Here is a 24,680-nt window from a genome sequence, read left to right on the forward strand (position 1 = left end):
TTATGGAAAAAAAAGACGAAATATGGAGATTTGAGATTTCTGCCCGACAGCGACAATGTACAAAGAAATATTTTTATTGGACCTATTTTAGACTCAATGTAGTGACATATTTCAGCTGCTTGCAGGGGGGGCTTGCCTCCCTGCAAACTCCACACATGGAGGAGTAAGAGGAGTCGGTTATGTACTGCAGGGAATGCAGAAAGACAAGGCTGTATCCCCCATTGGTATATTAAATATTAACATTGATGTCAAAGAAGATAGGATGTTTTCCATGACTTGGAGCACATTCTTTGTAATGCAATTCATGTATCTTTGTTTGCCACTTGTGGAGATGCTAACTGCACTGCTGTGATTATTACAGGCATAGTTTTGTAAAATAATTTTATTTTTTATGAATCACCATAGTTTCCTTGTGTAACAGTATTGCTTCAGTTTCCCGTTGAAATCAATTGAAAATATAAGTACAGTTTAAAGGGTACATCATTTGTAATATTTAATATGCAATTCTAGCATTTTATCATTTTAGATTGCTGGTGGGTTTTAAGCACCAAAGGCTTCCATTCATTGTTGTTTTGGGTTGTATTACAAATGTTATTATTCTGTTGCTAATTTATTATCTTTAAATATTGCTGTCAGAGCAGCTATATCACCATTTGTATCTTTTAAAATAAACCTGAGCCTGTGTAGAGTTCAATGGAAGATCATTTGGTTGCAGGGTTCATCCAGAGGTCACATCAGCACTGAATCTGCATAATTTTATGTAGCAGGTAATGAAAATCATTCTCTTGTTCGCTCAAGACATTCTGTAATTTCAAAAAGATATTGTGTTGCCCAATTTAACACTATCAATAAGTTGGAATGGTCCGTTGTAAGGAGATGGCATTTCAATGTAACCAGGTTAATTCTGAATTTCTCCATTATTTCCCACTAACTTTGACAGTCAAAAGCCCCACTCTGAAGTCTTATTCAGCATATTCTCATAATTGTGATCCATATCAGTATATCATGCCAAAACTGAACCGTGTGAGATTACTGGGTTTTGTGTCATCAAACTGCTGTAGTGAAACTGTTTGTGAGATACATTCAAATTCAAATTTATGTAGAGTATGATGAAAAGACTCATTGTTTGGTAGTTTTCTGGTTTTCTGGTTGTTAATTAAATATTTGTTACACACTATATAATCTTTTTTTCAGCTGTAAATATGATAGGTTACATGATGGGTTACATGATAGGTCCTTGCCGATATTTTCTCATGTGTGTCAAGATGCTCATAATAACAAAACGGATTAGCTGAAGCAAGAAAAAAATTATTGAGCATAAAAGCATTCATAACACTTGAGTAAAAACAGAGGGTATTGTGCAGTATCCCATTGAACAGCATCACCTCTGTCTGAGCATGACCTCTAAGCCGTAGTGGTGTTGATGAAACTACACCCGGTGTGACCGAGTTTGTGTATGATGGATGGGCTTGGTTGTGATTTTTTTGGTGATGCTGTCCCTGTCATAATTTCATAAGGTTAACAAATAAAGCTGAAACATACAAGTCAGAAAAGGGTGTGTGTGTGTTGTTGTGTTGGGTGGAGACGGAATATGACAGTAAAGGCAGTGATGGAAACGCTTTCTCCTGAATAGACAGATAACCTCCCTGCTGTTTGCTTTATTGACCTTATCGCAATGTCACTGGCTATTTATCAGCATGAGAGAAAGGAATGACTTATCCTCAAAAGGCTTGTCTTTCGCATTTAGCAGCAGAAATGGCAAGCCCAATAACATGTAAAAAAGGGGGTGATGCTCATAAATGCTTTTCACACTGCAAATTCTTAGCCCAGGGCTATCCTATACACACACATTGTAAACCAGGGTTAACCTAAGCTCAGGGCTATACGATTCACACTGCACTTCTAGTAGCCCTGGGTTAAATGTTTACATTCTGGAATGAAGTGTGACTACTCTTTAACAGCAAGCAGCAACGTTAAAATGTCGCTATTAGCAGAGCTTTATACGAGAGTGGTGTTGAAACCCTATTTTTTTTAGCTTTTTTTGAGTTGTTCCAGCATCCTATTTAAACCTCCCTCGGCTAGCTTCACTGACAGATGGTGGAAAACCTTTCTGTTGCGGCATGTTTCATCTAGTTTGTCTTGAACGGACTTCCCCGAGCACAGACTCAGGTTGTTGTTTTAAGTTAGCTAGCTTGCTAGGTACCTTTAGCATCTGAATGTTGCCGGTTTCGGTTAGTAGTAGTTACAACGTAAACATAAAACACGCACATACCGTCATGATATGATGAAGAAGTCGTGTGATTGGACAACAAACACGTGGCGCAAAGTCCATTGTTTACTGTTTCACACTGGCACCTGGCAACCAGGTGATTAATCGATTTTCAGGGGATAACCCCGCAAACTCAGGGCTAACCCTGCTCTGGAGCAGGGCCAGCAAGCCCTAGGCTAAAGTCGCACTTTGGAATGTGCCAGGATTGTGCAAGTGTGAAAGCTTTCTAGCCCGGGCTAACAGCTCCCTTAGCCTGGGACTAAGAAGGTTCTAAGAATACTTTTAGCCCTGGGCTAAGAATATGCAGTGTGAAAAGCCTTCTGAAAATCTATCAAACTATAAGACTTTTCACACTGCATATTCTTAGCCCAGGGCTATCCTTAGCCCTGGGCTAAGAGTTGACCCTGGGATAATTTAGCCCCTTTTCACACACACATTGTTAACCCAGGGTTCATTGTTCATAGTTCATTGTTCCCCCACAATGTTCAGTCGATGTTTAATTCAATGTGGGTGTGAACACAGTGGGTCCACCTGCAATTATTGCCTAACACTGTAAGGCAATGTCAGTATGAAGGGGCTGTTTGAAGTTAATTTGCCACACCAGTAATTTCCCCATATTTCATAATCAGTCTTAGCTCCTGGCTGGCCTTGAATTGATTTGTACAACCTTGGTTACAGGGTTGGGTAGTTGAAAGGGAAGAGGGTAATGCACTGCACCAAGCACCAAAAAATCCGTTTTTGATACGTTTATCCAACATCCGAATCCAAGCCCACACATCACGAAGTAGCTACGAAGGAAAAAAGATAAGCATTTCCTACATGAGCACTCAGTAGTGTGAGAATGTTCTAAATAGCATTTAGGGACTCAAATCTACATGTAAAATATTTGTCTGCAATTTCAAATTTAGTGGGTCTGCCACAGGAACTTAAAGTACCTCCATATTTTTTAGGCAGAAGCCCAAATTTGATACTGTAGAACAGCATTTGGGAGAAGTGGATTAGATGGTGTGAATATCTTCTATGGAGGACACCATGAGGATGCTGGATTATAAACACAATTTTCTGTAATTTTCAAGAGAGAGGCTGAGGGAAATAAGGACAGGATGCCTATGTATTGGTGCCTATTGTGTTGAAAATCCCATCATGCTAATTTCATGACAATACACTCCAAAGAAAGAGCCACCAGAGGAGGATCAGTGACTTGGAGGAAAAAAAATGATCACAGCGATTTCTTCCAACATTAACAGCACCTCTGAGCAATCCTCTCTTTTCAGTACAGGAAGAGAAGAACTATCCTGTATTTAGTCCAATAAGCAGAAAGTAAATTAACACCTGAAGGCACTTCTTCTAGGTTGGCAGTGCATGTGATGCCAGCAGACAGCCTCTGTCAGAAGTGTTTCCTTTCACCCAGAAACTTCTGGTCTCAAATTCAATACCGTCAACCTCTTTGTGCAGTAGTTCCTGGCTCTCAGCCACCACTGCCTGGTGGTTGTCACTTAGTCTTTAATTCATGCTACATGTTAGATCTAATGCATTGAACGAGGCCTGCGGCACATTGGGTGATTTTAAAAAGCGGACTTGTGTTGTGGCAGTGTGCCAAAAATAAGCAATTGACGTGTCGACTGGTAATTTTGTGATCAATTACTTCTGTCCTGTTGTCGTTGCTTTGCATGCAGTCTGCATGCACAGGTCGGTCTTCTCCAGGGTTCAGCACATCCTGGTGCTCTCTGGTATATTAGTTGATTTGAATGAACTGAAAAGCATGTGGCACAATGTGTTTGTCAGTAATTAATTGTACAAAATATTCACATTTTTATAAGTGTAAAAATAAATTCCAGCATATATCTTGCCTTAAATTGGCTCTATCATGTTTGGAACGATATATTTAATATTTGAATTTAGCAGCTGAAATATTTGGGGAAACTGGGGAAAATTTTTAAAATGTGGGATAAAATGTGATTAAACTAAATTTACTGTAAAATTACAAAAAAGTTAAATTGGAAGATACACATGTAAAATGAATTAATTCAGCTCACATATTAAATAAGAAACATTGTTGATCCATATTAAGTTTTTTTTTAGCTAATTATGCAGTTTGAAGGAAAAGTAAACACATGAAGCTTCTCACAAAATCATTTTACTGTCATGTTTCTTGAATGTTGACGAGAGCTTCTTTTACAATAAATAAATAAATAAATAAATAACTTGTGCTGAAATAAACCTCTGCTGAAATTAGCTGCAGATGGCCCTTACTTCTCTTAGTCTTCTGTTTGGATCACTTAATTGTTGACTTTGAAACCTTGGAAGGTCCCATCTGGTCTTATCTGACACAGTTTTATAGCTGTTGGCTCTAACATGCATATACTTTATTTTTCTTCCTTGGTCTTAACTGGCATCTGCTTGTCTTTCTAGCTCTCCTGTATGCAACCATCTTTGGTAATGTGACCACCATCTTCCAGCAGATGTATGCCAATACCAACAGGTACCACGAAATGCTCAACAGTGTACGAGACTTCCTCAAGCTCTACCAGGTTCCCAAAGGCCTGAGTGAGAGGGTCATGGATTACATCGTCTCCACGTGGTCCATGTCCAGGGGCATAGATACTGAAAAGGTATATCAGACCGTATGCAAGACATTCCTTACCTTGCCTGCATGGTCTCTATGCTGACTCCCACATGGAAACTATTAGCAAGCAGATCCAGTGAACAGTGATGACAAAGCTGTTTGTTTGAGAGACTGACAGAAGAAAAGGAAGATTTATCTGTTTATTACACTATCATAATTAGTTTTCCAATTTTTGTATAATAATAAGTAGTTTATTTATAGTTTATATATATTATATAGAATAAAATATAAATTTTATATATAGATATATATTAGCACAAAATTGAAGTGTGCCCTGCAATAGGCTTTGAGGTGCTTCAGAGAAAGTGAGACATGTTCAAATCTGCAGTATTTGTAATGGCTTTTGTTAAAAAAAATAGATGAATTCGTGCTGGTAGCTGCCTCTGGAAGACCTCTGCATAGTCTTTTGAGGGTAAAGCCTATCGCTTTTGAATTCAGATACCAATTTCAGAATCCTGCGTTCATGAATTAAACATGGCCTTCAGACTGTGACCCCTGCACTGCAGAAAGAGTGAAATTCAGCTTATTTGGAACCAGGCCAATTAAATAACACAGAGCTGGTATATAACATCACTTCTAATGCTAACTGTAGCCCCTTTCTAATTCTGGACCAAGGAGATAATACTGTTCAAAGGCATACTGTATTGTGTGTTTTAAAGGGCATTTATGGTTCCTCTCTAAAAATGATTTGTAGTTTACCTGATAATTATCATTTATCATGTGTGCCCAATAGAGTTTAGAATTAAATTTTGAGCTTTCTGGAAAATCAGTAAGTACTTGAAACGTGAACTCCAGGAAGAAAGTTATGTTTGATGAACTCTGTGACACTCTGAGGGTGATTCATAAATGCTTGCCATGTTCAGCTAAGCACTTTTCCTGGAGAAAATTCCCTCATAGAAACTTTTATGGGGCCTTTTTGGTATACACTGAAAGTTAAACCTATACTTCCTCATGTCTGGATTATTGCATACTTAGCTGTCTTAGTGGTATCAATGCTGGCAGCTGGAAATTTTTATTGGTTTGAAACATCAACAAGACATAAGGACATGTAAAAATTACTCCAGTCTAGTGCGGCTGAGGTGGAGCTTTTGGTAGAACTAGCTGTCCATAAGTGCATAGAAGTTTGAAGTGTGAATGTGAAGTCCTCTTGAGGGGCAGCTCAGGGCCTGGACCTCCTGCATGCTGAGTCATCTAAGCATTCTTGTCATAGTGGAACACAACATGGGCGGTGATGTGTTATAATCCCTTTCTCTTGCCTCTTTGCTCCTCTCCACCAATCAGGTGTTACAGATCTGCCCTAAGGACATGAGAGCAGACATCTGTGTGCACCTGAACAGGAAGGTATTCAAGGAGCACCCAGCATTCAGGCTCGCTAGTGATGGCTGTCTGCGTGCCCTGGCCATGGAGTTCCAGACCATCCACAGTGCCCCAGGGGACCTCATTTACCATGCTGGAGAAAGTGTGGACAGCCTTTGTTTCGTGGTGTCTGGCTCCCTAGAAGTGATTCAGGATGATGAAGTCGTGGCCATTTTAGGTGAGCTTTGAGTGGGTGGTGGCTGACTGGGTTTGACACTGGGGCCAGTGAAGGCACAGTATTGCCAGTTCAGTGGCCATGTCTTTACTTTCAGTCCTGACTGGGGAAAATGGTGGGTTCAGTCCCCAGCAGGGACGTCCATAAGGCTTTTGCAAACACTATGAGCCACTCGGCTTTGAAAAATTCCCAATCTTTAAATGGAAAGGAACGGATAACAAATGTATTTGCCTATGAATGGATTTAAGGCTTGTAAATAATCTGGAGCTTTCTAGAGTTTTATGAAAGTTCTGTATCTAGTTTTAACTTGGAAAATTATAAAAAAGGGAAAACCTGTTGCTTTCCACACATATTATGTCAGCGGCTGACATATAAATGTGTGGTAGGTCTAACCAAATACTTTTTTGGGGGTTTTATTTTCTTATTGAAAGCTCTATCAACTTTCTATGCTCTGTATACAACTCAAAATGCTAATTTTCCCCCTGTAAAGAATACATTATATTACACCCATACTGTTCACACAAAGTGCAATTTAGAGCACAGACATTATAACTTGTATTGTAATATTTTTATAGATTTTATAGAATAAAATTATTCCTATCACAGCAATTACAAGCAAGCAAGAAAGCGTAGTGCTCTTATGTTTACAAGTATTGTGGATTCTCAGCCTTTTGAAATTAATGTGCTTGAAAAGATGTGAGTTGTGTTTGTTTGAATTAGAATACATAAAAGCAATTAAATGCACTATGGCTTTTTCATAAAATTTTCAAGGAACATGCTGAACCGCACAAATTTATTGAGCTCTACTTTTCTGAAGATTTTATGTAAGCCCTTGTTCAATTACAGCTCAACATTGCCTTAAAAAAAAGCAATAGGCTTGGAAATAAAGCCATTTCAGTTTAGAAAGAAGAAACCATCAGTGGCATAGGATTAACAGATATTGGTTCCTGTTTTAAATATGTATGGTTAATTATGATACACAGGGTGTCTCTGATCTTATGTAATATTATACATATGCATATACATTTATAAACAACAAAAAGAGCTGTGTATGGAAAAGGTTTATTGCATGTATAATCCTTTTATCATCTTTATCATTTCTAGCAATTTTTAAAATTTTTAACATGTCAGGGGATCTCACTGTATCTATTCCCATCTGTATTTACTATATCTACTATATCTACTGTGCTGTGTGTTTTCATTTGTCATGTTTTGGGCTTAAACGTGAAAATCTACAAGTGTTGTTCAATGTTGATGAAATGTTGATCAATTTTAGCACTAAGCCTACAAGAATCACAATAAACTGAGTTTGTAAGTTGCTGTCAATATGACCCAAAGTGCAAATGAAAACAGAGGGAAAAGTTTTTTTGTTTCACATACAATAATGTTTGGAGCCTGATAAATTTCAGATACCCTTTCCAGTTCTGATTCTGAAAGGTTGCCTAGGGGTGGCTAACTCTGGTCTTTTAAAAGATAAGAAAGTTCATATTGGCAATGTTTTGGTCTTCAGAACTGGAATTATTGCTTGAAGAGAATAAGTTTACAGTACCTCAGGGTTAATCCTCACATCGGTAAGGAAATGTTTTTTTTCCTCTGTATTGTCAAGAGAAAAGCTGCGACTCAGGGGACTGTCTCATTACAGAGTTCTTATTTACATCAGAGATAAACATTTGTGCCTTTATCATCAGCATGGAGCCTTTCAACCCCCTTGCCAGCTCACTTCAACCAGGCTAATTCATTTTGCTGTTAGGCTCATAACCTTAACTCAGTAAACTGAGTGCAAATTGAACTTTCATGTGTGGAAAAACTGTCAGGACTATCATGACGGTGGGTCACAATGTTGGAGCACATTGTGACCCACAGTTACCCACAAAGTTCACAGCAGGATAGAGTTTTTACAATAAGAGAAGAAGCTACTCATTAGCAGCTGGTGACCTGTGACCTTATTGACTTGCATTGTGAATGTCATTTTGAAAATGGCCCTCAGAAGTGATTTGACTCCAAAATGCATTTATAATTCTCTGAAAAAATAAGAAAAGAAATTCTACCTGAGCACCAGTGCTACTAACAGCAGGATGAATATGATGAACTCTGTGACCGAGGCTTTAATCGAAAGAGAGTAGATTTAGGTTCAAGTAGGAAAGCATTTTAAATCATGCATTTTCCTGTATAGTTCCTCCAATATTTGTAATTTGTTAGTTGATTCTAGATGGGAACGGTGTTAAGTTTGTAATGTTCTTGCAGACTTCATTAGCCATCTGTGTAAACCAATTCATCACAAGACTGCTCTTGGAGAGTGAAATTATGAGCAGTCACAGAGCAATGGGAAGAGATTGATGTGACTACTGAAATAATGCAAAACACACAACTGCCACAAAACCCTGTAGTGTACTAATTAAGTCTAACCGGCTGTTCTCACCAAATCAAGTCAGATATCTTCCATAAATTCAGCATCATCCTGAATATTGTCTACCACTGCTTTATGTTTTGTTTAAAAAGGTTCGTGCAGTTGGTGCAAAACCATGAAGTACTTTATTGAACGGTTGTAAGTATGTGGGCATCAGTTTAACAATGAGGCAGAGCAACGTTTGAATAGAGTGGTGGCAGCGTGCAGGGTTATTCCTGCTGATCTAAATGCTAGCCAGCCTGCTTTGCTGTGTTTTCATACCACATTTGCCCTGTCCTTAAAATGTCTGTAAATTAGTATTCCAGAATGATAGAAAACTGTTGCCATTTTGCATCATGTTCATCCTTTAGATGGTTCAGTCAATTGTGCACTACAAGTCCAGTGCACTTTTGGGGTAGTTTGTAGTCAAACATAAAAATATGGATCCCTTAATTATTAACGTTGTGGTGCTACTTGACTTACTGAATACACTGTGACATGGCATACACAGTCCCAATGCATCCCTGAGGAAGGAGATGAAAATGATGAACATTTCTGTTTTGTTGAATGAATACACATGCTGTAATTATTTATTCTAATAAAAAACACAAAATATATTCCTACACCTCAGATTTTAACATCTATTACATTTACCTGAGGGATGCCATGTTATATTAGACTGCTACACATGAACATTATCTCATGAATGAACATGCACTGTGTGTTCTTCAACATACAGTGGATCTAGAATGTTTACACACTCTTTCAATTTTTTATTTCCTTGACAACTGAAATGAAAAATCATTAAAGCAGTTTTTCCAATTTCATTTGGGTATGGTTATCCAAAACATCAAAGTAAAAAGAAAAGGCAACACATTTCTGAATATTAATTTAAAATATAAAAACTAAAACACCTCAGTTGCACAAGTTTACACACTCTTTATAATGGGAGTTGTAATTGTGCTCAGGTGTAACCATTCACCATCCAACTTATGCTCTAAGCTAATTGACTTTGCAATTGAACTGATTCTGACTAGTTCAGAATATAATTAGCTGCTCCTGTAGGTTTTCTTAGGAGGTTTCCTTGTTCCTTAGTGCAATCCTTTGTATGGAAACAGCTATGGGAAACAAAGAACTACCAAGACATTTCCAGGATTGAATTGTTGAAAGGCATAGATCAAGAGGGTTATAAAAAGAGATCAAGGGCCTCATCTGATTTATGCAAAAAGACACTCTGGATCTCCTGTTGTCATGTGGAAAAAGGTGGTCTGATGAGACTAAGGTAGAACCTTTTGGCCTCAGTTCCAAATGGTGTTTGACACAAAGCCAGCGCAGCCCATCATGAACATGAACACTCTAGAAACATGAACTTTGAGCATTCTTTATGGCAATTATCCCATGCTGTGAGGCACAAGCAGAGGGTTCTTCCAGAGGTGTGAGGTCATTCTGTGGTTGATGGACACTGGCAGGCGTAATGTGTGAGCACAGGGACAAAGTGTCACTTCTGTCACACTGGACACAAGGACATGTGTCATCTCCAATAAGAGAGGTTGGCGCTCTCCAGCAGCCCCTCTTTCAGTATTTTCCCCTCATTCTGTAGATGTGAGCAGAGACACTAGGGCAGAAATAGATGTACCCAGGCAAAGCTTATGAGAAGTAGGAAAATACGGATTTTTTATTGAGGGCGAGATGACTCAACAAAACGACATGACTAGCAGTGGAAAAAATGGCAGATTCCTGTAAGCAGTTGGTTTTGAGCAGGATATTTGTTAGTCCCATCCATTGCCTTGCCAGAGGAAGAAATACTTACTAGATCACAGAACACCACTGTCCCTCTCTTTGGGTAATTAACACAATGGCAAAGAATTGTGACAGAAGTAAAACTGGTGTGTGTGTGCTTGAGGGGATGAGAACTAAACCTGGGAACTAAAGCTTTAGGATTAATTAAGCAGACATTAAATGGTCTCATAAGATCTGTAGGTGGTGTACAATCAAACATTACATAATTCAGTGTGGTGTGCACACATCCCACCTCAGCATATGCTGAAACTTGGTAAAAAATAAAAACAGAAATATGTACCCGAATGTGAACGGCCATTAATTTTAGAATTTTAGATGACCAAAAACCTGATACGTGGAGAGAATGCTGTGCTAGCTGGGTGGTAGAGTTTGAGCAGAGGAAGCTCTGTGGGTTAGAGCCTGTCTACAGCTGAGAGGTCAGAATGTATTTATTGGTTGGCTCCCGGCATCATGTCCCTGAGAGGGTAATGGACTGTCTGATCAGGAGCACTACGGTCACCTCTGCTAATGGATGCCTCTGCTTGCTGTTTGCATTTAACTGCACGTGGGTGGCAAATAATTCACAGACAAACAATAAGTGTCAGGCCAATTATACTAGCAGTCAAGCAGCATTGGTGCCAGGCCAGATAAGGCAGCGTCTTAAAACAGATATAACTGTTTAACTCCTCCACCCTCTGCCATGGGGAGATCACCATATGATCCCTCACAGTGCAATAACTCATGTGCAATTAAGTACAAAACCCCTCATGTGCAATATATACAATATATAAGTACAATACATGCAAGAGACTCACTTACGGACATTACTGAAATTCTACAACTTGTTACTTTAATGGTGCAGTTGTAGTTGCAGTATTTATTGACCTATTTATTGTCCTATTTTTTTTTAAATGTCGTGTACCTCTTTTCCCAACATGCTTGACTGTTGGCAATGCAATTTCCTTTTTGGATCAATAAAGTAGGATCTATCTAACTCTAACCATCTTGAGGGTTGAATTTTAGGCAGATTTATTGAGTGGCAGTGAGTTTACAAAGGCTCATAGAAGTTGTTTGAATGGTTTTCTGGCACTGTGGTTAAAATCTGATGTGGCTCTGTTAGTTTGAGAGGCTCTGTTAGTCTGAGTGACTGTTAGTTTGAGAGACTTCACACATCAATCAGGTATTAACTCTTCAGAAATGCTCTGTGCTGAGGCTTTGGGATTTGAGACAGGCCTACTGAATAAGACGTCAGAGCTCAAACTGGGCCCTGTCTATCTGTAGGTCCATTTGAACTGTTGTCCTTTTTAACCCTTGTATGTCTGCTACAGCTGTTGGTTTTTCCTTTTTAGTGTAAATAATAGCTAATCTATTGTATGGTCACTTGTATATGAATTTCCTCACAATGTGTACATGTTGTACTAAATTTAGCATACAAAAGAAACAAAAACAATTTGCCAACAATAGATTTCAACATTGATTAGGATAATTGTAATTTAAATGCAATGGTAAATTCACATGCTGACAAAGGAATAAAAACATTGTAAACTAAAAAAATATATTCTATTTGGCACAGCACACATTTTCTGTTGGCCAATAAAACATACTATCTGACATCAAGGAACAGGCTGATTAGCCATGTAACTATGACTTTACTTTCAAGGACAAAAGCAGCCTTTTTGAAGGGAGGGTGAGGATGTTTCTAACTCCGACCATCCAGTCCAGTTGATTTGACTCAAAGTATTAGGGAAATTATGGATAATGCGGCAAACAATAAATACTCATGTCCAAGGACTTCATCCTAATTTTAATAATGGATTGGAAATTAATCATATCTATTTTCTACTATTGTCATTCAAAGTCATGTGTGACACAAATGTTTTGACATTAACATGTCCTTGTCAGCATATGAAAACAGCAGGAAAATTAAGATGAATATCTATTCTCTGTCTAGCTCTCTCTCCTCTCTCTATTGCTCTGTCTCTCTATCTAACACACACACACACACACACGCACACACACACTGACACAGACACACACACACACACACACACACACACAAACACACACACACACAGACACACACACACACACACACACACACACACACACACACACACACACACACACACACACACTACTCAGTCATTCCCAGTAATGAAAACAGTATAAAACGAAGAATGGTTTTGTGTGTAGTACAAACAAAAGCAATACATTTAGCTACATTTGACTGTGTCAAAACAAGTTAATCACCATTCACAGCTTTCATTTTTCATTTGTAATACCCTTTAAACATGTAGATGATGGAAAGAATATCAGAGGCATTTCTTACTTCTGTCTTATAGTGAAAATGACATGTTGAAAGGAAGAAAGCATTGCCTCTGCCATATACTCTAAGGCAGAGGTTTTCAACCTTTTCAATCATTTCAATCATTTACCTGTATGCTTTTAAGAAAATGAAGATTAGAACTGAATGAAATTCAGATATAATCCTTGATAGCTCTAAAATGATGGAAAGTAACCAAACAAAACAGTTTGCCACCATTTTATAAAGATACTAGAATCACAGATAAGTCTGTTTTGTCAGATATGATCTTGGCTGAGTAAAGCTTGGTAAATTTAAGGTACTCTCATGTCCCTTTCAGGAGAGCCATGTTGTTTATTTAATTGGACAGATGTACAAGTATTGAGAGTTTGTACTTCATTAATTGCAGTGCCCTATTGCTGTTGTTGGTCAGAATTTGCATAATGACACTACCAGCATATATGCCTTTATTAATTTCACGGAAATTACGTGACAAATGCAAATAAGAAATGTAATTCAAAGGCTGCCAGCAGATTTTGAAAATCAAGGTTTTTTCATATATGGTAGGCATTGTTTTTACATGTTTTCATTGTATCAATTCTGTTTCTAAGTGAGGTGATTTGTGTACACTGGTGGAGAGGTTATTCTTAAAATATTGCAATTAATCACATTTTACATTAAGTGTACTTTCAATCTTTCATAACATACATAATACCTTTGTGACAACTGGCATAGAGTGAGATAGCATGCCATGGAAAATATGTGCAATAATAAATAATACAATATCAACTGTCATTAAACACAATTTCCTTATGAAGATCTTATGAATGTAAATTTAGTTCTGTCAGATAATATTTACATCACTTCAACAATGTCTTATGATATCATTAAGATACTATTTTAAGAGTTGTGTATTCTATGCATAAAATTGTCTGTTCTTATTAGAAATTGGATGATGAAAATACTTAGGCCTACTTAGGAATGTCCAAAGAGTCACTTTGAAATGATTAGATTTGAAATCACAATGAATGACAGTTTATATAACTGAAATGACTGGAGATGACACTGAATAGCATTTACTTTCCTGATCCTCTAGGTCTTGTATTGAGGTATTATAGTCAGAAATCCCTATTTATTTCAATTTATAACAAAAAAATCACACCGGATCTCACATGCAAAAAGTATCTTGAAATTAATTAGCTTGTATGCAGCTTACATATAGTGTTCACAAAATAAAGCTTTTAAAAAATTCATGATTACCTATTGTATGCACAAAAGTAAACACATATGGGGCATTATTTACTGTGAAAAAGTCAGAAAGTGGCAAAGTGACATTTTCTGTAAGTGGACAGTTTTAAAAGAAATCTCTAAAAAAGCCATCCAAGATCAAATAGTTTATGATCAAATTCTGCCTTGCAATGTGAAAGACGTGAAAAACATATGTAAATATATCATGGTTATGGGAAAGTTGCTCAGAGGTCAGGCTCAAACCTATGGGCCACAGAGATGGTAAAGATGCTGAAATACTAAGTAAATGTTCACTGCACTGACTGGGGAGAGTAGAGGAATCCTTTTCAGAAGTCGCAACCAAAAAAGGGACCATGTTTTGTCATTAGAAAAATTGAGACTTGTGTTGTGACTTGGGTTGAAACTTGGGTTTTTAATTAATATATAATGTACTGTGTGTTTGATTAGTCAATGGTGGTCATTTTGTTGGAACAAGTAAACTATTCAGCACCTCCTGGCTTCACTTCATTATTAAATTCTTGTAAAAAATGTATGCACACAAAGTGGCAATGCTTAAACTGAATTATGTGAGTCCTCGTTGGCTATGATGTGAAGGTTTTATTGCTGCTCATACGGCACAGTGGCTGCACAATACAACAAAGTTCATTTGTTTTTTGTCATCACAGGAAAGGGGGACGTCTTCGGGGATGTCTTCTGGAAGGAAGCAACCCTGGCCCAGGCATGTGCCAATGTGCGGGCGCTGACCTACTGTGACCTCCACATTATCAAGCGTGACGCTCTGCAGAAAGTTCTGGAGTTCTACACAGCCTTTTCGAATCACTTCTCCCGCAACCTGCTGCTGACATACAATCTAAGGAAGAGGGTGAGTAAGTCCTCTCTCCTTCCCATGGGATGAGAGCACACTTTTGGCTTTTCATCACCAGCTCTGCCAGGTATTTGCGTCAGGCCCACTGTGCACCTTTAGGTACAGAGTAATTTCCTCTGCCTGTGACGTTAAGCAATGATGGTTTGTACGCAGCTCCCTACCTTCTTGGAGCCAGGACATACATGTTAAGAATAAATTTATTAAAATCTGTTGTTAATACCAATAGGATATATATTCAGAGCCCCCTCTGAGGGTAGCCTTGAGCGACTCTCTTCCTCTAAGCCTTCAGCTGGCTGGCTGACATGGAGCCTCGTACGGGGGCATGATGCATTATGGGAAGTGTTATGAGAAACTTTGTATGGGGCAGAGGACATAACTAGTGATAGAAAAAAACTGCATGTTTTACAGTGAAGGGCCTAAGAGTTGCAAAGTCTGCTCCTTTAGGATTCGCTTGTCATATGAGATGGGAAATGCATAGATATTATACCGTTTTTGTCCTTTGTCACTAATAAGTATAAAAGTCGACACAACTGATGCAACTGTCATTGAGCTGACTGTTTCATCAGTGTCTTGTGTAGGGTTACACCTATTCAGATGAACCAGTTTTTCCCTTCAGCATTTTTCACAGGATAATTTGCACTGATGTATCCATTTGTATACATTGTTTGGCTCTTCACTGAGGTTTGCTGAGAGGCATTGAGGTACTTAGACATAGTTCCCTATATACTTAATGATTGAAGCCACTGGATCCATTGACTGCCAGCTTCCTGTAAATGGTTTTAACTATAGCTGTTTCTACTCTTTCTTTCTTTCTTTCTTTCTCTGTGTCTGTTGCATTCCATGAATTCCAGTGGTTCTTCAAGGCTGAGCTGTGCAATTGTAGCCATGGCACCTAAAGCACCAAGCTTTATGCTATTTCTACAGACTGGTTTAACTGAAGCACCATAATAGTCTTGTATTGTGGCTGACTGCCCACATAAAGCACAATTGTTTTGCCACATGAACATACACTCAGTGCTGTATTGATCCATCCTGCCAGCCAGTGTGCCTTTTCACTCTTCGATCTGTGGCAGCCCAGCAGCCATCGAGAGTAAAGCAGTGTGGGTATAATTCAGGCTATATATCATTATATGTGTTTACAATATGGCATTTGATGCCATGCATATTACCTCCTTGAGTCTCGGTTTTCACAAAGGTTTGTTCTTGGTAGCTTGTTTCATTTTGATATTATTTATTTGCTTAACGGATGCTGTAATCTGTGATGACTACATTTTTTCATTATTATTTACATTATCCATTTAGACTGCTATACATTTACTGAAGTAACTTTTTTAGGGCATGAAGATAGTATGCCTATACTCCAACCTGCCACTGTGATAAAAGGAATGTGTTTGTATATGATTGGCTTTCACTGTAGTTCCTCGGGAAGTCTTTTTTTGAAAGATTTGAAAGATTCCTTTGTGTTCATATGGTATGAGTGAATTTCAGCTAATGTAATGGCTAAATGTAATTACTCATTAAGGCTCAAGGAGAGCACTACTATTCCTGGAAGAAAATTGAACTTTCCTTCAGCATATGCCATTAGCGTTGGAATTAAAGTGATTTGGTAAGATAAGTGGTAAGATGGGGCGGCAGTGTAGCATGGTGGTTAAGGAGCAGGACTCGTAACCGAAAGGTTGCCGGTTCAATCCCCGCTGGGACACTGCTGCTGTACCCTTGGGCAAGGTACTTAACCCACAATTGCCTCAGTAAATATCCAGCTGTATAAATGGATAACATTGTAAAGAACTGTAACCTATGTAAGTCGCTTTGGATAAAAAAATGCCAAATGAATAAATGTAAGATACAGAACATAGTCTAATGCTACCTGAAGATTTACATATGACAGCAACTCCGTGGAAATAAGCTGCATGACGTTTTATGTCCAAAGTATGGGGTCTTTTGCCGCTGTGTGAGTGTTTGTGAGACCGTTCCAGAAACACCTGCTGGTGTTTTCAAGTTAATACAGAGAGATTCGCACTGCTTAATTTTTCCTCCGGGGTGGCACTCATGAGAGCCTTTTGTTTAGATTTGTCTGACAAATATGCTGGTAATCCTGGACACTCATCCACCTCATTTAATCTAGATCTGCTGTTTTTGAATCATATCTTGAAAGTCACACACAGAATCTAATGTAGGTATGTGAAATAAAAATGGCCTGACTACCTGATAGGGAATCACTTCTGTATGTTTTTCCCTTCAAGGCTATCAGACATTGAAGGACAATGAACAATGACTACGGTGTTATAGAAGCGAAGATGTTGAATTGGTGTACGTGATCACTGTTTTAATAGTAGTCCCCTAAATTGGTTTTTGCCTGTATAGAAATGATATATCACTTGTTTGTGACTCATTTCTCATGGAACCTTGAGAAAACCTAAAAAGAGAATCTTGAAGAAGTCTTAAAATAAATGTGTATAGGGAAGCCCTGGAGAATCCAAATGTTTAAATAATTTAACAGGAGACTTTTCATGACCAGGTCTTAGGATCCAATTTATCTCACCTCGTAAACTGCCAGTTTAAAAAAAAATGAGCCCAGGCACACCTCTACATGCTGAGTGATGCCTCAGTGAAGACTACTGTACAATGTGACTTTTTACACAGACAGTTGCTCAACTCAAGTTGCACATACATCATTGCAGACATTATAGCCTGCTTCTCCAATTCGGAGCTTAAATGAAACCTGTGGCTTCATTTAACCTGTGATTTCCACACAAACAGGAAGTGAGCTTGTGTAATGGTCTGAGAGAGCTGGCCACAGCAGGCCTGTGTTTTCAAGCACAGAACATGCGTTGCTTCTTGTTCCTTGAGGGAGGCTGAAGAGCCATTTATTCTTGTCTTCCAGATGGGGTCCTTCATGAAAGCACTTATCTATATACCGCCACACTCTGCAGTTCAACTAAAAACACCTTTTTTGTATGGCGAGCTCAATCTGAATATTCTAATTCTGGGATAGTACTGTGGTACAGTGGGTGGGAGAAAATGGAAGGGCTACAAGTTTAAATTTTTGGTGGGGCACTGCTGTTGACCCTCATGTAAGGTGGGGTGAATAATAAATGTTTAATATAGTATATGGATTCTGATACTGTCTGCTAAGCAAAGAATATTGCTACTACAGCACTAAGAATAATAGTATTTATCTGACATCTGATCATTCCTGACTGGTTAAGGAGATATTAATAGTCAACAGAATATAAATGATGGGGTTTCTCTCTGCACATACTGGCTTTGTCTGGATCCCTGCTGCAACAATATTGTTGAGTAACATGGTTTGCGTCATGCTGTTTGCGAAAATCGCTAGCACCACGTGGTTTGCTTTACCTTATCATTTTTTGGTGTGAGAGGACAGGATGTTAAATAAGTTTATATTCCTGCATGCTCCCCATTATAAACAGAGTATGCCAATAACCTAGCTGAAGGATGTTTCCTATAATCTAATACACTTTTTGCCGGTCCACCTCAGTTAGTCAAGAACTTCAGTGAGTGTGACCTTTCCTTCATCTTTTTATACCACGCACCTTTGAACTGAAGTGGAAGCATTTGCATAAGTTCAACACAACTAGTAGTAGACCGTGTTTCAGTTTAGGTGTTAGGCTATGATTTTCTTGAAAGTGTTTGTTGCTTAATTTATCCAGTTAATGATGGAGGCTTGCCCCCAGTTTTGACTCAACTGACATTTGCAATGTGAACTGTGTAATGGGCATAATACTGTATATATAACAGAGGTTGTGTGCTGTGTAATGGAAATAATTTTTACGCTAGAGATGGTGAATCTTCAGGATATGATCCCTCTTATAGGCTACTATATAAGGTGCAGTATCCCTTTGAAGGTGTCTATGTCCTTGCTTTTTGAAGTGAATTTGACAAGAGCAAATTGTTGTCGTTTGGATTGTACTATGTGCTGCCTCTTTGGTGCTTGTCCTTCAATGTAATAAGCACATCTGAGTGTGAGTTACTTATTCTGTTGCTTTCATTATTTCAGTATTTCACTGTGTTGTCTAGGTAATGAAAAAGTAACACTTGTCAAGGGTACGACTACACTTTGAGGCTATGTAACTGCCCTGGTGCTATATCTAGTGTAAGGTTATTTCCTTTTTGGCTATCCATTCTTAATATTTGGCTGTCCACATGAGGCTGCTCTTGACAGGTTAAGGGAGTCAGCCCACAGGCTATGGTGCAGTAGAAATGAGAATCAGTTTCACTTGTTTCTGGTTTGACCTCTGTTGGTTGTAAGTATACTTTTATCACTCATATTATTGGAAAGAATAGAAATACTTTACACAAATACATTACATGTACCCATCTGTTAGAGCAAACACACTTCTAACAACTCATATCCATAACAAAGCACTGACAGCCAATACTTGTTAAGTGGCATCAAATTCAGATCAGTATAAAATGAACAGGTCAATCAAACCTAATTAACAGACAGCAGTTGTGCCGCTAAGGCCAGGGTAGGGAAACACTGTTGGGGAAGACAACCTGTGCCAGATCCTCCAGATCAAAATCAAACTGCAAACCAATAGCCATTACAAGACTCTCAGTGTTATTAATGCTTTGCCATCTAGTAGGCAGCATAAGCCTATTTACAGTCATCTAGTGCATGACCCTCTGCAGAGAGCAGCCTTATTAGAGATTTGGTTTGGGTAGTGCTTTAATCTGCTATAGTCTGCATCTGCTGGGCTTCCATCTTCTTGTGACTTACACATTTACCCAGTACTGCTTCTCTCACGCTCCTTCAGTCAAGCACAGAGCATGGCGGGGATAATGAGAGCCCCTTTAATGAGAAAGAAGCTCAGCTGTATGATTGAAATTACTTCGTCTGAGCACTTGGGACAGGTCCAGCTGTGTTTCCTCTGTTTAAATAGCATTTGGGGAATATTTACTCTATCCCCAGGATATCTTTTTTTTCTTAGGTTTAGACTTGATCTTAATCTCATTGCTAAAATGCATTTTATAAATGGTGTATACCAATCTCTCAGGACTGCTTTTAGATTATTCTTTTTTTTAGGATGTACATCATCTATGTTAACGTGTAAAATGCATCAGTCAAGCATTTTATGTGTAGGGTTTCAAGTTTACAAGCCTTTGTCAGTTGTTATGCGATCCAAAGTCCAAGGCTAAAATCATTAATGCATTTGGATGTTTCCATTTGTGTGCATGTTATGAAAAGGGATGCAGGTATTAGGTTTGTACCAGGACTACACAGAATTTACAAATTTCTAAAACATAGATATTTTAGCTACTTAAATACGTAGAAATATATTGAACTGCGAGCACAGTTCCGTGATTTTCATGCAGCACAACAATGAAGCAGTCTAAATAAAAATTACCTTATAACATGTTAGCATGCTTTGATTTTTGCAGGTTGTGCACATGCAGTTTTTCCACTTCAGTTACTTCTCCCTGATATTGTTAAGCAGAAAATGGATGCTATCTGCATTTACTGCTACTTGTTCCTAGAAGTAGAATAATGGAGAGCTCAATGGTTAAGGTGTTTACTTTGAATACAAGCTGAGCTATATAGTACGGGTTTAATCCTAGCCAAAGAATTTAGAATAATGACTTGAAGTCTTCAGCAGTGGAACAAATTTGCTTCATACATTCATGCCAGGATAGGGGTGTGTAGGTCAGCCAGGGTTTCCACATCTAACCTCCTCTCAGGCCAATCAGTGAATCAACTGCCTATGAATTGCTTGGATGATGGATGAACAGAGTAGCGTCTTCCTCCAAGAAAGGTTGCATAAATGGGGAAGAAGGCCGAAAAACAGATATGTTGCGTAGTGAGAATATTTCTTCATGTCCTTTTTTAATGCATGAAAAATTAGCAGCTTTGTCATTTTCACTGAAAGCAGTTTTCAAAATTGCACAATGTTTACAAACCGGTCTGTGTGTGTCATTTGAGAGAGGAAGCATAGTTTGCTTCCTGTAGCAGTGCTGCAGGCAGCATTGTAGCAAAACGTGTTGAGGCGACTTTCCTTCAGACCGAGCTACTGTGGTTATTGGGTGACAGTCTGGACTTGGAGGCATTTGTCAGTTTCATAAATGTGATGAATTGGCAATAATACAGAGAGTGGGAGATTTAATATTGTCCCTGAGTGAATTGGAGCTAATTAATTCGGTGGCAGTTCACCTGTAAAGTGAACACATCTGGTCTAGCACCTTGCTACTGGCTTGTCACTGTAAATCATCTCAAAACACAAAATTGTTGACACGAGGACAGTGCTTATGTTAGTTTCACACAGGTAATTTATAATGCTGGTTCCTAAGACTTGAGTGTAGAGGAAAGAGAAAAGACTGCTGGTCAACAAAATATAATTGTTATGCTCCAGTTTACTTTCTTCATACAGGGAATATCTGCATAGTACATGCATTGACTTTGAGTTGTTTTACTCAACAGCTGAAACTGATGAACCTGATGAAGCTCTCAGATTGTGTTACTGCAGGCTGTGTCTATTTCAGCATGTGGTTCAAGGAGTCTGTCACTTTCAGGCAGGGCCACTCTTAGAGAAGGGCTCAGGTGTTGGAGAAATCGATTCCTACGTAAGCTGTTTGGGATTTATAACAAGGAAGTGAAAGAGTGTACAGATGGCCTTGATGAGAAATAGGGTAACCTCTTCAATTTCCATGGAAATTGTGGATTGACAAGGGCTCAGTCTGGACTCAAAAGTAATTGGAGGATTTCTACTATGTTATTCATACTCATACTGTATATTGTCATTCATGGGTTTTCTTTAATGTTGCTTTCTCCAGAGCAGTCATTTTCTTCAAAACTTGACAATGACATTATTTCTACATGGAAATGACAAATGTATACCCACACTAGTAATGAGGGGTTGGTGTTTTGTACCATATTATCAAGTGAGAGGCTGAGATACGATGCAGCTGGTTTTGGCTGCCCTGAACTTTGCCTTTAACTTACCTCCTAGGGTTTCACTTGTCACTTCCATTTTGTCTCTTGACAGTTCTAAGAATCTCTGTGAGGAAACTGTGGGTTAGAAGCTTACTCAATCGGCACCTTCATTATGAACATCCTCTTTCTCGTCTCCCCATGTAGAACACATTTTAATGGCACCACTGATGGCCTAGCCTTCCTTAACATTACATTGTTAAATTCTAAATGTTAACTAAAAATGATATGAAAATCATATCACCATCCCCTAATTAAAACATGCTTGCCAGGAACACAGGGAATATGTCAAAGGGTTGCTGCTGTTACTGTGTAGGACAACCTCTTTTCTTTCCAATTAAGGCCAGTGCTCCCACACTGAGAATGCAAGGTCTGAACTTTGGGTACTTTCTACACCTAACAGCTGAAACTGACCAGAGGTCAGTGCTTGAGGGAAGAATCTATCGACACCATATTGGTGTTGTATGGGAACTGTTTCCCTGCTCTCTGCCCAGACGCACAGCTTTGGGTGCACTGCTGGTAGCCGACTGTGAAGTACTAATTGGAGTTAGCACAGATGTGATTGCAAAGAGCAGGTGACAAATAGCTGTGAGCTCTGTGCCTCCCTATGATATGAGCCCTGTGGCCTCATGGGATGGAAACCTGTTCCTTATGCGAACATGAAAGTACAGTAAAGGGGGTCTCGTGAAGTCAAGATTCTGGCAGGGTGAAGGGTGTTCCTTTCGTGAGCTTGTTTGTGCATAACAGGGATGTAAGCAGTCACTGAGGTGGCAGTATTGATCTTGTCCGTCAACCATACAGCGTATAAAGAGCTGTCAACAGTACAAAATATCCAGCCATGGATGGAATGGTACACTCGGTATGTCACATGATCAAGAATTATTATTGATGAGGTCATTACTGACAGTGAGAATTATGAATGATTTAGTGTTATACACTAAAAATCAAGAAATCAAAAGAAATTGTCTTAAACTCTTTTTGATGTCCAAACGGGGGGTCAACAACCTCAACCCATGGCCGGGTGTGACCACTTCATTGGATTCCAAGCCAAATAAAGTTCTGCTATAACTAAATTAAATGCAACCTTCATACTTCAATTGTATGGAAATTCATATCTACTGAATTGGTATTTTAGTGGCAATAGTGTTTCAGCTTCATTGATATTGCCCAGGATTTAGCGTAGTGACAGTGGTGTAGTAGTACTTGCATCAAACCATTTAAACTGTAAGCTGTGTAAGTTATTTTTGATAATGACATATCATCACAACTAATATACACATTACTAATATGTAATATTTTATTATTTTCTTATTAATCACAGTAGCTGAAAAATATCCAAGAACTGTTGATGAGACAGTTTCTTTGCAGTTCTGTGCTCGGACTTTGAGTTCCCAGTGTCCCCTTATTTATTGACCATCACCACTCTTGGCTCTACTAAACTGGAATTCATATTTCTCCTCTACATGCTCCTCTACCCTGCAGCCAGTGTGATGCCTATTCTCAACATGGATGACATAATAAATTAGGTAATGTAAAATGTATGCCTGGTGGCTTTATCACTGAATTATGCGAGCATATTGTGACAAAACAAAGCTTTTGTTGATCTGTTAAACATTGTAGTCAGAGAAGTCGCCATCGGACAAAAGCATGCCATTGAAAAGGAGGAAATTAGTCAGGTACTGAGAGTTGTGCAAGTTGTCAAAAAGGTTGTGGTCAAGTGGAATCCTGAGCTAAACTGGAGTAGAAAAGAAAAGAAAAATGTGAACATGGGAAAACATCCATCTAAAATTCTGTGGACTGCCAGTAATCTTCTGTCTTTTCTGACCCAGCTGTCTTCAAAAGCTTACTGCACTGTGCACTCCAGTATATGGCTTGCTTTCTTTCTCTATCAAGGTGCATACAGCCTGAGCCTGGATCTAATCACTGCAGCTTTCTATTAACTTTTAATGTAGAATTTAAGCAAGTCATATATTGCTGCGTAATTAAGGACATGAGTGCTAGAATTCATGTAATTAATCTGGCCTGCAGTGTAAGTTATTAAAAATGGTCAAATTTGTCTTAAATTTGTTGAAGACAGACCACAAAGCAGAAGTCTCAGAGTCTGAGGCCTTTGTCTCTTGTGCTGAATGAAAACTCAGTGCACAGAAAGCTTACTTCTCCATGCAGACTGAAGCCCTTAAAATGACTTTCAGGAAGCCTGTATCTCTGTTCCCAGAACAGAACACAGAACTCTGTCGAGGTTTGCAGAACATCTTTTTTTCCCTGCATTGATTTTTTTTGCCCTTAAATTTGCATCCCAAGGAGGGCAGAGATAAATAGAGAGCAGAGAAGAGAAGAGAGGATGTGCACACACTGAGCCAGACTAATCCACAGCAGTCCTTTAAGATGCAGGAGGATCCCGGGAGAAAACTGAAATGACGAGAGATTGACAGTAAAACAGTCGCTGTAGCAGTTGCTGTGGATCCCACAAAACAGTCAGAGTTCCATATATCTATTAAGGCCACCTAGACACTCACCATGACAGGGGAGTTTGCTTAAGTTTTTAGAAGTGATGTTTGCATACGTTCATTTTTAGGTCCCTATTATGTGTCTTTACTGATGTGTCACATTTCAGGACTTAAAACCACAGAGCATAAGTAGAATGGTGACATTAGTGAACACACATTGGAAAGACCAGTTCACCTTTGTTATTACTGAAAAAGGCATTACAGGGTACAATGACACA

At 38.7% G+C, this 24,680-nt stretch overlaps 1 protein-coding gene across 2 annotated transcripts in view; it reads left to right on the forward strand.

Annotated features, from left to right (window-relative positions):
• The window catches only part of LOC118776446 (potassium voltage-gated channel subfamily H member 1), an 86,668-nt gene that overhangs the window by 36,786 nt on the left and 25,202 nt on the right, over positions 1 to 24,680 (forward strand). For both annotated transcript variants that reach the window (XM_036526807.1, XM_036526815.1), the window contains 3 exons: positions 4,682 to 4,881; positions 6,177 to 6,429; positions 14,807 to 15,003. In XM_036526807.1, the coding sequence (XP_036382700.1) occupies positions 4,682 to 4,881; positions 6,177 to 6,429; positions 14,807 to 15,003 (650 nt within the window). The remainder of the gene's footprint in view (positions 1 to 4,681; positions 4,882 to 6,176; positions 6,430 to 14,806; positions 15,004 to 24,680) is intronic.

Source organism: Megalops cyprinoides, chromosome 1 (assembly GCF_013368585.1).
Source record: "Megalops cyprinoides isolate fMegCyp1 chromosome 1, fMegCyp1.pri, whole genome shotgun sequence".
Classification (NCBI taxonomy): domain Eukaryota; kingdom Metazoa; phylum Chordata; class Actinopteri; order Elopiformes; family Megalopidae; genus Megalops; species Megalops cyprinoides.